This window comes from Pelecanus crispus, chromosome 1, assembly GCF_030463565.1.
Source record: "Pelecanus crispus isolate bPelCri1 chromosome 1, bPelCri1.pri, whole genome shotgun sequence".
NCBI classification, from domain to species: domain Eukaryota; kingdom Metazoa; phylum Chordata; class Aves; order Pelecaniformes; family Pelecanidae; genus Pelecanus; species Pelecanus crispus.
Window position 1 is genome coordinate 15,901,722 of NC_134643.1, and position 16,495 is coordinate 15,918,216.

Genomic DNA, 16,495 nt, shown 5'->3' on the forward strand with positions numbered 1-16,495 from the left:
TTGAAACTAAGAAGACTGTCATACTTTTTCAAGAAGATTTTCTCATAAAAGAGGTTTCAGAAAATGAAAGTAGTAGTGGACCCCTCAAAATCCTGTTTGGGTAGATCTGAGTGGAGTACAGTTTCTGTTTGCCAAAGCTAAAGAAGGGAAGGCTGCAGAGTAGAGGTGTGATATGATGCAGCAGCAGAGATGACAGTTTTGTTAGATCATAAACATGTAAAAGCATCACCTGTTTTACTTGCTTAACAGTTGATATTATGCAACTCTGACTGCAGAGAGTCAGCTGGCATACATATATTCTTTTGCCATTAATCAGAACTTTCCAATACATATTCTAACTTTCCTTAAGCATTAAAGAAAATTACCGTGTGTTTTCTTTTTTGTGTTGTATGTTTGTTGTGAAAAAAAAAAAAACAAAACAAACCCAACCTCAACCCTACATTAAACATCAAACTTTATAAAATGGAACTACAGAGCAAAAACTCAATGAATAACTAATGGTTAAAACAAAGCCTTGCATCAAGCTAGCTGAATTTTTAAGTGTTCAGTGGAATATTTTTGTTTCTATAGCTCTCTTTTGAAGCCGTGATACTTGAAGCTCTAGGTATCATTTACTTGAACTTGTTTCATCTCAGTGATACTATCTAGCTAGAATTGTCACATCCATACCTGTGTGTTAGAAAACAAAACAAATCCAAGTTGTCTGCTCCTGGTGCAAATGCTGGCAACAACTTCATAATTCCTTCATATAACTGCATCACATGATAAGCAACCGAAAATAAAACTGTCCTAGCACAGGGGCTACTGAGTAACTTGAATCCCTCTCTGCGGATGAAAGCAAAGAAGAGACTGAAGCCAACTTTGCCAGGTTTCACTGACACAGATCTCAGAAACGCAAGGGAGGAAGGCACTTCAGCTTTTCCTGCCTGCGTTTCCAAAATCTGCCTTTACAGTTTCACGTTTCACCACACAAAGAATGAACAGGCCACTCGCAGGCTCAAGATGACTGGGCATCCTCAAATTAGGGCAGAAGCAACAACTCCGCTTTGTTCCCTCATGCCTCTCTACAACCTTTCACTGCGAGTGCAAAGAGAGAATCGCGATGGGAAGGCAGGAAAGCACGTGGATAGAACTGGCACAAAGCGTCAAGGAGGAGCGACCTCAGGGCGTGTACAGGCAGGATCTTCACTTGACCCATGCTAACTGTAAGATAAAAATCTTTTTGACTGTCTGTTTCCAAAAACTCCAAAATTGGGGAATGACTGAATAGGTATGGTAGTGATCTCAAAACTACTAATGTCTGTGAGACACCGTAGTCCAATATTTGTGGTTTTGTTTCTCTAGTTTATAAAAATAAACTAGAGTGAAAGCTGTGAACATAACATGGACTGGATATAAAAATATCCTGACCTGCCTCTCTTCCTAGTTCCCTTAAAAATACCCCAAACCCTGCTAAGCACGTTCCTTGCTGCAGCATTCCTGTTGACCTTTCACTCTTGCCCCTTTTCAAAAGCTAAGACAGGCTAATTTTGATCTGATTTATTCCCAGTCTGCCAGATAAGGCTTATGGAGCAGTAGGGATCTGGGCCATGGAAGAGAAGAAACGCCCAAATATTCCAGTTCTTCCCAAGTCTGACAGACACTAGATGAAGTTTTCATGAATCCCAGGACTCCAAGCTAGGAAATGTGAACTGTGGCACTGGGGTTGCATGTTAACGTCCCTGTGCACGTCCTCCTTCTGCTCTTGGGGGAAAACATAAAGAGTTGCTTTTTTGGTTTAGGTTGGTTTTCTCTCCCCGCCCCTTTACCTCTTTGCAAGAAAAATACCCTGACCTCAATAGGGCAAATGTTACAGGGCACCTGGGGTATTATCAATGCCACATGTTAGGGTATATTTAACTCAGTGCATGTATAGCCCATAGCTCTCCACAGCCACCAGACCGACTGGACATGAGCTGTGCAGCGATGAGACAGATGAATCATGAGGGAATGCTTGGGCTTTGTCAACCAACCCACTGCTGGTAACTGCTGTCTGAGCATCCTGACTGTCCTCAAAATTATTTTATATTCAGGACACATCAGTAGTTATCACTGATCCAACAAACACAGGAGCCAATATTATTATGGCTTTTTCCCCCCCAAATATCAATTTATGATTCTCTGACAATTCTGTGACTGGCTTTATTTCTCTTTTACGACCAGCTACTTTGGCTTCGTTCAGAGAGTGGATTTGTTTTTAAAATTCTGACTGACAAAATACTAAATATTTCTAAGTATTTTTCTATTAAAAAGCCATTTAAGTGCTAAGTCTCTAAACAAGAGGAAGGTGGTGAACCCACCCAGTTAGATGACTACTTCCCTGATTAAAGTACTCACCTTTCTCTAATCAGTCTGAACCCCAACCTTCCCCTCAGCAGAAAAGGGCTCTGACTATGAGGACAAAGTATTGTGAAGGGTGTTGAGGGGGTTTGCTCTCCCTCCTTCCTGCTGAAATGATTTCAACCTTTTATAAAAACATCTCCTGAACCACAGATTGGATCCCAAGTGAGTATTTTACTTGTCAAAGTTAGGGATTAACTTAATCTCTTACTCTGTTCAACAGCTATTTAATTATTTTATGCAAAATCAATAGGAGAGAAGAAATCAGTGTGGACTTGAACTTGTATCTTCCAGTAGCAGAAGCACCCAGTCCCTTGGCCTGCAGGTAATTCTGAGCCTCTCTCAATCCTTTCCATTCCTTTTCCATATAGACCACAAAATTGGAGAAGCAGGCAAAGCCTTGCAAGCAGAGGTGTTCCACCACTCCCTGGCAGATGAGATACCCCAGTTCCCATCAGCATTTCTTTATGGAAAGGTAAACACAGTCCATGTGAATGATTATAAACACCCATCGACACCAGGTAGCCTGCTTAAGGTGCTCTTGATTCAACTCCCCTCAGATTAGGGAAGAAAAGGGTAAATAGGATGTCCCACATTACCTGTTCTAATCTCCACACTAGCGGCTCAAAGATCAGAAATCATTTTGCAGACCTAGACTCATTTCCTCTGTTTTTTCTTCTGTCTCCTGAAAGAAAGATTTTACCTCAGGCCAAGTGCAGCACTTCACCTCCATGGGCATGAAATTTATTTTGGTAGGAAAATGAGAAAAAAATTAGTCATGCTCAAGCCATTTCTTTAACCTGTGCATTTTCTTCTTCAGCAAGATATAGGAAAAAAAATTCCCATTTTTTCAAATGCATCTACCCAGGAAGTGGCAATAAACTGCTCCCTAGTAGTTATTCTAGAATTAAGGCTACAATTGCATTCAGGTGCAATGGATTGATCAGCCAATATATATGTATACATACAAAAATGCACACGCACACATAGACACATATGCATAAATAAAGCTTTGCTTCTTTTCTAGTCCTCACAAAAATGACCTTCATGGTCTGGAAGGTCCAAAGGACTTGGAGATCCCGTCTCCAACTGAAGCAGTGGCAGAGGAGGGTGCAAAGAGCCAGACCATCTGTATTCATCCAGGAGCTCCCCAGAAGCCACAGATGCAGTTATTGAGCTAGTAACAAGCAAGCAAAGCCTCTCATTGAAAACCACCTTGTACCTGAAGATCAGAAGGCAACACTGACATCTGGGGGAGTGCAAATAAATAGAGAGTAGCAAGTCTGAAACGTATCCAAGCCAGAGGGGCAGAAGCTGTAAGAAGGAACCAAGTTAGTGTACATATGGATAAGAAATCATACATCAGTACTGGGGAAAAATCAGTGTAGTTTTGTGAGACTGTTACGAGTCACAGTTGTCCTGGAAAGCATAAAGGGACACGTGAACAAGGGAAATCCAATTGACACAGTCTACTTAAAATTTCCAAGTGAAACAAGGCCATGTATTCACATTTCTTAAAGGAAAGATAACTGCTGTGAGACAAGAAGGAGCGTTCCAACCCCCACGCAAAGACTAAGAAACTAGGGGTAAAAAAAAAAAAAAAAGAGGGGAAAAGAGGGAAAAGAGGGTAAAAATGGTTCTCAAAGAAAGAATTTCAGCATTGGCATGCAGGAAGAGCCTGCATTAGGGCCTGAACTATTCAACATATTCAGAAATGATCCAAAAAAAGAAGGTGGTTAGTGAGAGAACAAGATCTTTAGTATATAATTGCTCAGAGTACTAAAGACAAAAATTGGCTTATTGCAGGTAGACCTAATATTACTGAACGGTATAATAAAATAAATGAAATTCAATGTAGAGAAATGTAAAGCGACAGACATGGAAGAAGAAAACTATCGTAACTTTACATACAAAATGACAGTCTCTGAATTATTATTACATAGTAATGAGACACTGGTCTTGTAACAGTTCTATGAAATTATTATCTCAATGACCTGTAGTGGCCACAAAGGCATATCAAATGTTAGGCAAGGAATACAGCACATCATACTACTGCTTCCCTCCTTTCAAAAATGGTTTAGCAGAGTTGGGCAAGATACAAAAACACATAGCAAAGACACTGAGAGTCTCTACAAGAGTGACAATTAGACAGATTTGGACTTGTCAAACTGGATGAGTGACGACAGAAGGGTTATGATGCATGTTTATTATGAATATGGACAGGAAATGATTGTTCATTGCTAGTACAAAAACAAACCAAAAAAGAAGGTATTTCTTCACGTGGTGTATAACTAAGTTTTGAGAATCCTTTCCACAGGACCCCATAGCTCTCAAGTTTCCATTAAGTTAAAAAAACCACTGAGTCAACAAAATTGTTTAGCAGCACCATGACAAACACCAGACTTTGCTTTTCAAGGTTCAATTTTGTGCTGCACCGTTCCTATACTCATCTCATTAGGTCATTACTCATACTCATTAGGGTCTGGAGAACAAGTCTTATGAGGAGCGGCTGAGGGAACTGGGGTTGTTTAGCCTGGAGAAGAGGAGGCTGAGGGGAGACCTTATCGCTCTCTACAACTACCTGAAAGGAGGTTGTAGTGAGGTGGGTGTTGGTCTCTTCTCCCAAGTAGCTAGCGATAGGACAAGAGGAAATGGGCTTAAGCTGCGCCAGGGGAGGTTTAGACTGGAAATTAGGAAAAATTTCTTTACGGAAAGGGTGGTCAGGCATTGGAACAGGCTGCCCAGAGGGGTGGTGGAGTCACCATCCCTGGAGGCGTTTAAAAAACGGGTAGATGTGGCACTTCGGGATATGGTTTAGTCTGGTCTACCCTTGATTAGTCTAGAGTGGGCTTGGTAGTGTAGGTTAATGGTTGGACTGGATGATCTTAAAGGTCTTTTCCAACCTAGATGATTCTATGATTCTATGATTCTATGATCTTATTAAACATGCAGTTTTGCACTGTGCTCTTCTACACCGCCTTAACTATCTGGTCCTGACTATGCCTTTCCTGCACATGCAAAAATGCTGAAAAGCTTTACTGCTCATTTCAGCATTCCCACTAAATGCACCTGGCTTTAGACAGTGACAAAAAGATTTATTTAAACAGCAAACTAATCCTTTTTTGTCCTAGCCAAATTCAAAAGCATTATTTTTACTCATATCTTACAGTTTTCGTCTGCCTAGAGTCACAGAATGAGAAACACTTGTCTTCAGACTCATTTGGACATGCACAACACTACCCCAAGTTTGAGAAAGCTTAAAGTACACACGAGGATGCACTGGTCTCCACAGTTCATGCAACCCAATCACCATCAAACACACACTAAAGCAATCTGAAAAATCATCAACGTAGAGCTTTTCAGTATTGTTGGCCAATTACTGGTCCACGTTCCAGCTTGCACAGATGTATTCCTGCTTCAATATTTTGAGGTAAAAGTGGCACCGAAAATGGGACAACTCCCTGCCAGTCCTTCTAACAAACCGAATTAAAAAATGCAACAGTTTTTCAATCACCAATCTCAAGCCTAAAACTTAAAATTTAAAAACCGTAAAAATTTTTAAATTTAAACCCCTAAAATTTAAGATTCTCTAGTTACACAATTAGTAAAGATTGATGATATACTCATGAAAAGAATACCTTATACAACAAAGGGAATAAACTGAAAGCAGGCGTATCAAATAATGATACATTAATGCTTGCCTTAAACACATTTCTCACATAAAATACCAAGCATGCATATAAGTATGGTATTAGTTATACTTCACTAGTTGCAGAGCAGATGCTAGGCATGATAAAAGATTATTTCACAGAAAAAAGAAGCCAGTCCAAAAAAGGGGAAAAAAAAATTCTGTTATTTCCCAGAACACTAGTCAAAGAAAATGTTCCTGGTTAACAGCATCACTAGTCTCACAAACATAAACAGCTAATGAGGCAAGTTTCCTAAATGTTAGGAAATTTAGGTAGGTTTTGGTACAGGAAGCTAAATTAAATATTTGAAATTGAATCAAAATATACACCTAGTGAGGTAAATGAGCTGCCCATCATCATTTGCCTAACATTTTAAAGTTTTTTTCATTATAACTTGTAGAATATCATTTCCTTAATCTATCTAGATGAATGCAAAAAACCTTATTTTAAAACCAGAAGCCTACAGTGCGTCTAACCTACCTGTAATAATAAAATATATTTTAGAACAAGGCCTAATTCAATATTTTAGATTTTAATATGACAATTATTATATTAATATCACCAGTTAAACAGAATAGCAGTAAGCTATTAAGATAATTATATGAATCACTGCAGGACTGTGAAATGGGAAACACACAGAGCTTCAGCTGTATTTGAAATGATGAGAATTTTAAGTACAGTATTTTATGCATGCAAATAAAATGTTTTGAATAGATGTGGCACTAGTCAGGTACCAAGAAGTTGTGTACTACTATTACAGTGAAATAAACAGAACTCACTAGATTTTAAACATGGAGCTGTGACAAACATGCTTGCATACTAGAGGAAAAAAAAATCATATTAAAATAAAGAAGACAAAATATTTTCAAAATAAAGAAGGTATACAAAATCTGCGATTATTACTGAAAATTGTGGGAAAAGTATCTAAAGTAGATTTGCAAGCCTTGTACTAGCTAGTTTATCACAGCTGAGGTTTTCCTCTACTAAAAAATAAGGGTTGTTTTAATCACCAAATAAAAAAATCATTTCTTTGTGAAAGGCATTTAATGTCACTACTTCCAACTTGAAAAAACCATAAAGCTCTTTAACGACAGCTTGGTATTTATTTCGATTGCTCTCCATTGCACCTCTATGAAAAAGGACATATGACTGTCCTATCATCCTCCTGCATGTCAAGGGACTTTTGTCTTCCCCACTGCACCCCAAGTGGCCTGTAGATGTTAGAAACGGCAATGGAAACATTGTTGGAAAGCAGTATTTCAGACTACCAGAAGTAGTACTTCTGGAAAGTAGCAAACTGCCATTCCAGTCTTCTTTCCACTCACCGTTGTATATAACAAGGTAGTTTAAATCCTGGCAGCTGTGAGGGCCAGAGCTATGTTCTGGGGCCATCCAACCTCCTCCCAGGTCCGGTTCTCCAGCTCTGAAGGGAGCCCTGAATGCACAAGGTGAGTTGCACCTCCAGCCCCACCTGCCACCTCACACGCAGACTCAGCAAGTACAACTCATGGCACCAGAGATGTTCAGCTGCTAGAGAAGACACTACCCCAAAATTGCTGCTGTTTCCTTTGGGAAAAGCCAATAGTCAATGGACAATAATCAACTTTATGAGCCAGCTTATAGTAAGAATTTTAGTACAAAGAGAGTAAGAATTTCCTAAACTTGTGACATGCTTTGCAAGAAATTGCATAGTAGAAATCACAACAGTCAGAAGATTAACTAAACCCAAAATGTTTAGACAACTGCTAAAAGTCATGGTCAACAGGCAGGGCTATATGCAGACACGACTTCCACAGACTTGAAATGGAACTTATAATATTTGGTAGTGACTAATCCAAATGTTAATTACCTTCTGTGACACATGCAGAGTGAAACACTGTGCTACTAAAAAAACCCACACCCCACCCTCAAAAACCCCACTACATCTTCCTTGTCTGATCACATGCGGGATAAACAAAGGGATAACAGAGAGAAGAAACTTGCTCTTAACACTTCTATACTTTTGAATACAGTGAAGAAACAATGACTTCTTATTTGGGCCTTTGGCAAACTCAGATTCCACTTCAAATTTCCTTTCTTTACAGTGCATCACAATTTGATATAAATAAGGATTTGTTCTGGCTTATCTTTTACTCACCAAAACACTTCCAAACAGTGAATTAAAAAAGCTCTTAATTCTGTTTTGGACTTTATCTAGGAATAGGACCATGAAGTCTTTTTTTAAAATTATTTTTAAAAACAACTCCTTCTCTAAGATGGAAGACATCCACCTTATTCAGACCAAGTAAGACACGCTATGGAAAACTTCATGCCAAATACTCCTATTTTTAATTTCACCAAATTTTTACAGGTTATGATGGAAAATTTTCACTATACCTTTCCTCTCTCCCTCAATATCACAACTCCCATACCTCCACCAGCAAAGCAGCTGGAAGAATGATGCACTAAACGCAGCCCTGTAAATTATAGTATGCAGGAGATTAAACTTAAGCCTAATGCTACAGTTAACCTTCAACAGCTGAGTTCTATTAATGGACACTCCTTAAAAGAAATCCTTATTGGTTACTATTTAAAACTACATCTCTATTAAAATCTTGACTGAAAGAAATTACAAGTGATATGTATCTCCCATCAGTGCCATGACAACACCACCCAGTTCAAGTATCTACTGCATCGTTTACCACAATTTATATGAAGTAAAAAAAATACAAAAGGGTTCACTAACCAAATGCTGTCAATAAATACACTATGCAGAAGAGATAAGCTAATTTATAAAGACAGGAATTATGTGTAAACTAGAACAATACACTTCCAGTGCACTGAAAAGCCCAGTGTCATTATTACTCTTTCAATCTACTTCCTATGTTGATTTATTTAAGATCAGCATTGTGAAATTACAGCACAGTCAAGGCACTGTAAAGGCACAACTTAATAGAAAAAAATAGGGAAAAGACAATTAATCAGTGTTTTACTTCCAGAAGGGGGGGGAAGTTACTACGCTTAATAGCAACTGCATACATGTGTAGCATTCTGTTCACTGCTGAACGTTTTCTTCTGTTGAATACTCACTGCTCCCTAACGCACAATCCTTTGAGATTCAACGCTGCCAAAATGTTCCTGCTTTCTCATTCAAAGAATCTTTTGAATGAAGAAATTTTCAATTATTGACACATCAACCTAGGGCAAATTTTTGAAGCGCAGAAGTTATCTATAGGAAGTTGTCAGCTTCCGACTTACACTACCCATTGACCTTGTAACTCTCTCATATCTATTTCTATATCTGAACTTCTCTGTTTTACCCTCTGTCACTGATGATGAATTAGGAACAACAAAGAAGAAAGCTGTTGAAGCAGTAGGTTGATAGTAGAAAATATAAAAAAGCCAACCCTATCAAATATTGCGCTACTTGTTTCTAAGCAAGCAGGTCAGCAGGTCTCAACACAGCTCTGCTTTTAATTCACACACTAGGCTAAGAAAAGAAAACACAACAAACTCCTTCCAGCCTTGAGCAGATCTCAGCAACCTGCAAGGTGAAGACACATTACATTTGCTGTTGCTCTGAGCATCAGCTGCACATTTTTCAGTCCCTATCACAGTCCGTCCCTTGGACCTGGGTGTTACTCTCTACATTCAGGTTTACTTTGTCCGATATGTCTCCAATGCAAAAAGCACGCGCTAGTCTTGTTTCAGCCTGGGTTACGGTGTGCCTGGTGGTTAGGACATTCTCCTCTCCTAGGAGGTAGAGGATGAGACGATAGCTCCTAGGTGGTAAGACTACTAAATCCAAATCTCTTGCTTCCTGGACAAGTAAATACAGAGAGAAACAGAGAAGGCAGGATTTTTTTTTTTCCCCTTGAATGAACATGGCCTTGTCAATATATCTTTCATTGTGTTCTCTCCAGGGCACATATGAAAAAAAACCAAGCTGTTTGCAGTCCTGGATGAGCACAGGAGCCAATACTGAGGTGACCAACACTCTGATGCATACAAGCGGCTAAGAAGGATTTTTATTTATTGCTTCATTTGAATCAACTATTAAAATGTCAATTGATTATCTTTCATGCATCTAAGTGCTTTTCTGAATCTGGCCAGAGTCTATCAGTTAGGACATAGAGCTGGTCTCTCCAAGGAGTAAACAAAGACAGATTTTGCATTTCTGTATCTATTCAGAGTGTCAAGAATTGCTGACAGTCTAAAAATATGGCTCTCCTAGAACATAGAGGGAAAAAGATGAATTCAAAGGAGTTCTGGTTTTAGTTTTGCCTTTTCAGAGGTAATATTCACTCCACCTGGATTGCCCATACAGCGATGCACTATTTAAGTTCTATGGGAATGGCGCAAAAGATGGCTTGTGGCCGCAGTTTCTGAGCAACCGCCATTACGGTGGGCTTGGAGAACTTGCAATGACATGGACATGACAGACCCACAGAACCTGCATGTACCATTGCAGGGACTACAGCTTAGATTTTCATCGCACACAGGAGACAAAGGGTTATGCCACTGGCTGTACTTTGGTCTTGAGAAAAAGATTGCTGATAGACTGTAAAGCTAAAGCAAATTTTTTGTATGCTTTCAGCTACTAAGGATTTCAATTTAAAGTAATGGAAATGAAAGTTACAGACAAAATCAGTGTATCCTAGGCAATTGCACAACTAAAAAAGAACAAATAAGGTACACGCAAAACATTCAATTCCTTCTCCCCCCACCCCCACCAAAAGAAAAAGAAAACTGGGATTCTTCTCAGTCTAGCTGCTACTGTTTCCATATTTAACAAAAAGCTGGAGGGACGAGTGTAATTTTCATTATTTTAATTCTTTTATGCAGTGAAACCTAACCATGTGACAACCAGAAAGTTATTCAGTCAATAATGATATCATATAGCAAGTTTTGACAAGGCTGTGAAAAAAGAAAATTGCAGTAACAGAAGGAGAATCACTCAAAATGCCATTGTCCTTCAAGGGCACAAGAGCGCTCCCCTTGATAAAAGGTCAAGTGCAATGGATAAAAATTAACAATTACAAAACCCCAAACAGCTATATTTAATAAAAAACAAGCCATTGAATAATTACAAATAATATCAAAACTGAGAATAATCCAACAAATGTGACAGTGATACCTGTATCAAAATCCTTATGCAAAAAAAGATGCCAGCTAGTGATGTTCCCGCTCGTCTTAAGAAAGCGAATCATTCTTATTCATACTGTAAGCTCAGCCTTCTTGTCTTTAATCGTTGTTCATTAAATTGTAACGCACAACTATTACAATGTAAAATAGCTAGTCTGAGTAATTCAAAATATATAACCTCTCTTAGGAAAAGAATTATGATGTGGAAGGGAAAATTATTTATATTCTTCAGTGCTCCGTTACTTTCTAGCCTGTTTTTCTTTTAAATGATGCTTATGCAGCCAAACAGAAGGAGAAAAAGGAAATATCCTTTTCCAACTTTCATGAAGACATGAGGATGTCAACCCAAGGATTTATAACTCAGAAGGAATGAAAATCAAGGGTATTTTTTTCTGTTTCAAGGAATAAGAATTTCTACTTCTTAATTAGAAGCCTGTTCGAATAACCTTACAGACAGGCAGGATAGATAGCGACAAGCCTCCGATAAAGAAATTAGCAAAAGAAGGAGAACTTCATGGTCATTTCTCCTTGACAAAGCAAAATTGTTCTTCTTTGTACACTACAACTTCATCAAACGGGGATTTAATTATTCAGTTCATTAAGACACCCTCCACAGTTTTGGAAACGGTTCCAGAGTATGTTTGGAAACTTTCTTTGATGGTTATACTGCAGTTATTGTTTAACCAAGCTGCATTATTTAGCTTGGCTAATTCAACTCTTCCCCCCAACTTTACTTTTAACACTTTCCCATCACTAATTTATTTCCTCATATTAAAACAAAAAGTCAAGATGTTCTGACAAGCTCTCTGTATGTGCACTGCTTGTTCTTCACTGTGCCAGAGCTACTTTTTATGAGAGATTTTCCTTTCAGCAGGAAAAGAACAAAGTTAATGAGCCTTCTATTGTATGGAACATTAGAAAAAAAAAACAAACCAAAAACCAAACCCAGAACTGTATCTGATGCTCTTTAGTCTAGTAAATGACAATGCAGTACAAGAATATGAAGCTTTACTCTCTCTGGGGCCAAAGGAAAATAGAAACATCTCCTGGGAAACAGTGCAGGTCCCATCTTAACAAGTAATGGACAGACTGTCACAGAATTGGAATTAACAGAAGTCATATGGACAGAGCTCAGCCTAGGCTGCCACCCTAAAAATCTCCTAGAAAACAGATATATCAGAGGAAAAAAACCCAAACAAACAGCAAGAACATTATGGTACTTCAGGGATACTACAACACTACATTTTCTGCTGTCCCAGAAAGTGCTCTACATCTTCACTGAGGTCAGCATTTCAGAACAAAGTCTCAAAACTAAAATTCCCCATGTGCCAAGTACACTTAGAAATCCTACAAGCTGTATAACTAGACTGACTTCTCATTTCAAACTACTTTATGGGGAAATAAATACAACTACATTTTCACACATTAAAAAGAAAAAAATCTAAGATACTGTACCACGGCAACAAGTTAGTCAAAGAACTGGCTTCAGAAGCAAACAACACTATTTCAACCCTATTGTTGATGACATTATGATATACTATTTTATAAGTGCACAATAACACTGAATGACCTCAAGAAATTATTTGATTTATATGGTTTATCCAGCAGCCTGTAACAGCAAGTTTCTTTTTCAGCTGGGCTTACACCATATGTACATGAATGATTTAATCCTTACAAATGGATATAAATGTTTATGCCAGATACAAGGATGTGAAACTGTTCTGAAAAATAATTCATTATTTCTCTGACTTAGAGGCTAGAACAGATCTACTACTTTGCAACACTGAGCTTTACATTGTGTTTATTACAAAGACTCTCAAGTCCAGCAAGCCAGTCCTCCAATTAGCCAGATCTCTTCTTTTACCTTCCTGATTTCTACTGGTCTAAGGTTGTAAGCTGCATCACCTCCCATTAAAAAAAAAGCCTGAACCACAACCAGATTTTTCTCTTTTTCTGCTTGATATTCCAGGAATTAAACCCTTAAAAGTTAAATAACAACATCTGCCTCTATAATCTTCACAACTTCCCTGTGCCATCAAGGATGGCTGCCACATGTCTGAAATTAAAGACAAATGAAACAGTGGGGTCTTCTTGCACTCTGGAGAAAGGCAAACGCCAGCAAGTGCTCAAGAGAAGTGTTACAGAAACGTTCGATAAACTACGCATTCCAGTGCTGTTCCAAAGCCAAGACCTTCAAGTTACAATACAGGGAACCCAGAAACATAAAGCACGTGTCTGGCACAGACCTAAATCCTTACTGAGAGAGTATGGACTGGATCTTACCAGGGATATTAGTAACAAACCACACTTTATCAGAGATTCTGGGATAGATCTCTACAAGTCCTTGTCAGTAGCAATAAAGACTCCCCATGACACAGCCTTCAAGAGCCAAAAAACCAGCAGTGGCTTCTAACGCTTTCTCATTCCATTGTCTTTGTTACAACTTTAAAGCTGCAATTCAAGACATGTAAAATAATGCATTTTATGGTATATATGACAGTCTAAAAATACCTCAAAGTCTACTGACAGGCGTGTTCAGCATCACTGAATTTACAGGTATCCTGCTGCATGGCCTAACTAATTAAACAAAATCTGATCCACCACATCGACTGTGTCCAACAGGTGATAAAACTCTAAATAAAACTGAAAGTTAAATATTCCTGTTTCACAGAAGAGCCCAGTACAGCCAGAACCAATGTCTCAAATGAAACCTTCTCCAGACCTTTCTCAATGGACTGTTGATACCATAACATATCCAGCAAGAGATTTTTCAGCCACAAGCAGCTCACAGGTGATCTGTTTTCTAATGCAAGACTTTTATAATTTTCTCACCAGATAATGCAACTACAGATCAGTTAATGAGATCCATGTGTATCTCTTCTTTAGATCTTACCCATTTCTTATCAAAATGATACGTTAATAGATGCATATCACTTACGCAACATGTAGTACTTTTCACAAATTAATTTTCTGAAAATAAATTATTATTTTACAATAATTCCCAAGACAGGCAAGAAACCTTTTCTCTTCTACAACTTCTTTTACATGGTTTTAGTACATAGTCTTTTCTGTTGCTTCTTTAAAACAGAATATTTTATCTATACATTTAAAGCTCTTCCACAGGCCTTTCCTCAATATTCCAGTACACCTTTCCTGAAACAAATCCGGCTAGATTAAGTACAGTCTTCAAGAGGTAACACCTTTGGTCAATTACTTTCAGTATTTTCCATTTCTTTTAATACAGTCTACTTTTTTTTGTTTGTTTATTTAAAGTCTTTATTAACCTTAGGCTCTTAAATCAAGCAATTCAGAATTTAACACTCAGTTGTTCAGTGTAACAGGATTGCTATAATGAAGTAAAAGGAATTAGATAAATAATGGAGTAATGGAGAAAAAAAGAAAAAAGGACAGTGATTCACAGGATCTTCGCAGTTTACAGGCAACACACTAACACTGATAGTAACTCGTTACTTCCAAAGAGCTCAAAAAGTTCCTTCTATCATGGAATTTACTCTCATCTAGAAGAAACATCGTTCTGTATGCCTCCTACATGAAAACAGGACCAACTTTCATACCGCTACCCAAACCAAAAGGTCATGTCCAGCAAAGAGCACAACTGTGGAAGGCTACAGCAAGGTGTTATATAGCTTCTTCTGTTCTGTAGTGGATCTTTTATTAATGCACCGATGTTTATAGTACCCACTGTACCTATGACCATACGCAGAGAAGCTTTTCTGTCACTGAGAGAACCGTAAGATACCTGAAGCTGGGCAGGAAGAATCCACATCTGACTAAGAGCAACAAACAAATTTTGAAAAAAAACCAGCAGGATAGATTGTTAACACACTAACACCTGCCCCTACCATTAAATTAGTAATTCCTTCTCCCACTACACTAATACTTTCAGATCTTTTCTTATTCACTGGATATAAATGCTACATTCCACTACTACCATTTTTTCACAATTATCTCAATCTGGGCCAAAGGTAGTGGTGAGTCATACAACTGCCTTTCAACATGAATGCAGTTGCTCCTGGTTGGTTGTTAGCAGTCCATCCATAAAAACCCAGGCTAATGTTTTGGTAATATCTCTTTAAAAGTAAATAAACTTTTATGTTTTCTGTTCATCCCACTTGGGTTTTCCCCTTACTGAGTTGCTTTGCTGTCAAGAAGACTGAAAGGGGCACAGGATTTGAAGTTTATTTGTTGATGTAGGCAAGGAAAATATTGCTGGGTCTTTTTTTTTTTTCTTTAATGTATTTAATTGATTCCATCCTCAGTACTAGTTACCTTTCATTATTATGCAATCGCCTTCAAATTAATTTGATTAAACTGGATTTGATTAAACCTCATGCAAAGCTAGCCATTCCAGTCACATTTTGCAATCCTTTAAAAGAAAAAACAAAACACCACAGAAACAAACCACTGAACAAATAACAAATAAACCACTGCATAAGTAATAAATAAACCAGACCTTGGGATGAAGTTTTTCAGAGAATATTTGAAAGTAGTTTGTTAATCAATAGCAAAAATTTCTAGCTAAAGTAGTTCTGCTTATAAATAATCAATATAAAAATTGTCATCTTGCTGTTGTCAGAATAATTGAGAAATAAGTATCTGCACATTTCTGCAGCTTCTCAAATGAATGTTTTTCAAGAGAATCTTAATGTGGCTTGATATGCCAATTATGTAAAAAATTATGACAAATATAAAAATAAGCCCGATATACACCTATGCATAAATCCCATCAGAAAACAATCCATAACATCTAACTTCTGGTTAGCATAGATCAGTATCACAGCCCTCACTTTGCAGCTTTAATAAAAGACAATCCAATGTTAGGTTGTAACAGTTTTAGCCTAGCTAGTATCTAACTAACAGGATTTATTTGTTGTAATAGATTAATTTAGTATAACAAGTTCAACTTGAAAAGCCCAGCTTCTAGAACAACTAACTTAACTTCCTCTACAGGAAATATGCTTATTTGAAGGCACTGCTGGTATTTTCTGTGGAAAGAACACAAGATAACCAGAAAAGTATATCTGCAATGCCTCTGTCACGATCGTATGCAATGATTCTTAAGAGAGCCATACGCCAGTTTGGCACTGTAATTCAGGAAAGAAAACATTCACTTACCGCAGTGTGACTGGAAAACCTGTGGCTTGACTACCTGATTGCAGATATTGCACACTACAAGATAGAAATCATCATGAGCTGGATAATGGCCAAATAAGTGCATATCTGTGGGAAAGTTAAAAATATATACAAGAATTAGAAATTATGCTTTAAATATATATTAAGAA

General features: G+C 37.9%; 1 protein-coding gene across 4 annotated transcripts in view; it reads right to left on the bottom strand.

Annotated features, from left to right (window-relative positions):
- ATXN7L1 (ataxin 7 like 1) overlaps positions 1–16,495 on the bottom strand; it is a 120,358-nt gene that overhangs the window by 63,313 nt on the left and 40,550 nt on the right. For 3 of the 4 annotated variants that reach the window (XM_075712552.1, XM_075712595.1, XM_075712559.1), the window contains exon 2: positions 16,329–16,433. The exons of the other annotated variant lie outside the window; for it this stretch is intronic. In XM_075712552.1, coding sequence (XP_075568667.1) covers positions 16,329–16,433 — 105 coding nt within the window. The remainder of the gene's footprint in view (positions 1–16,328; positions 16,434–16,495) is intronic. 4 annotated transcript variants of the gene reach the window in all.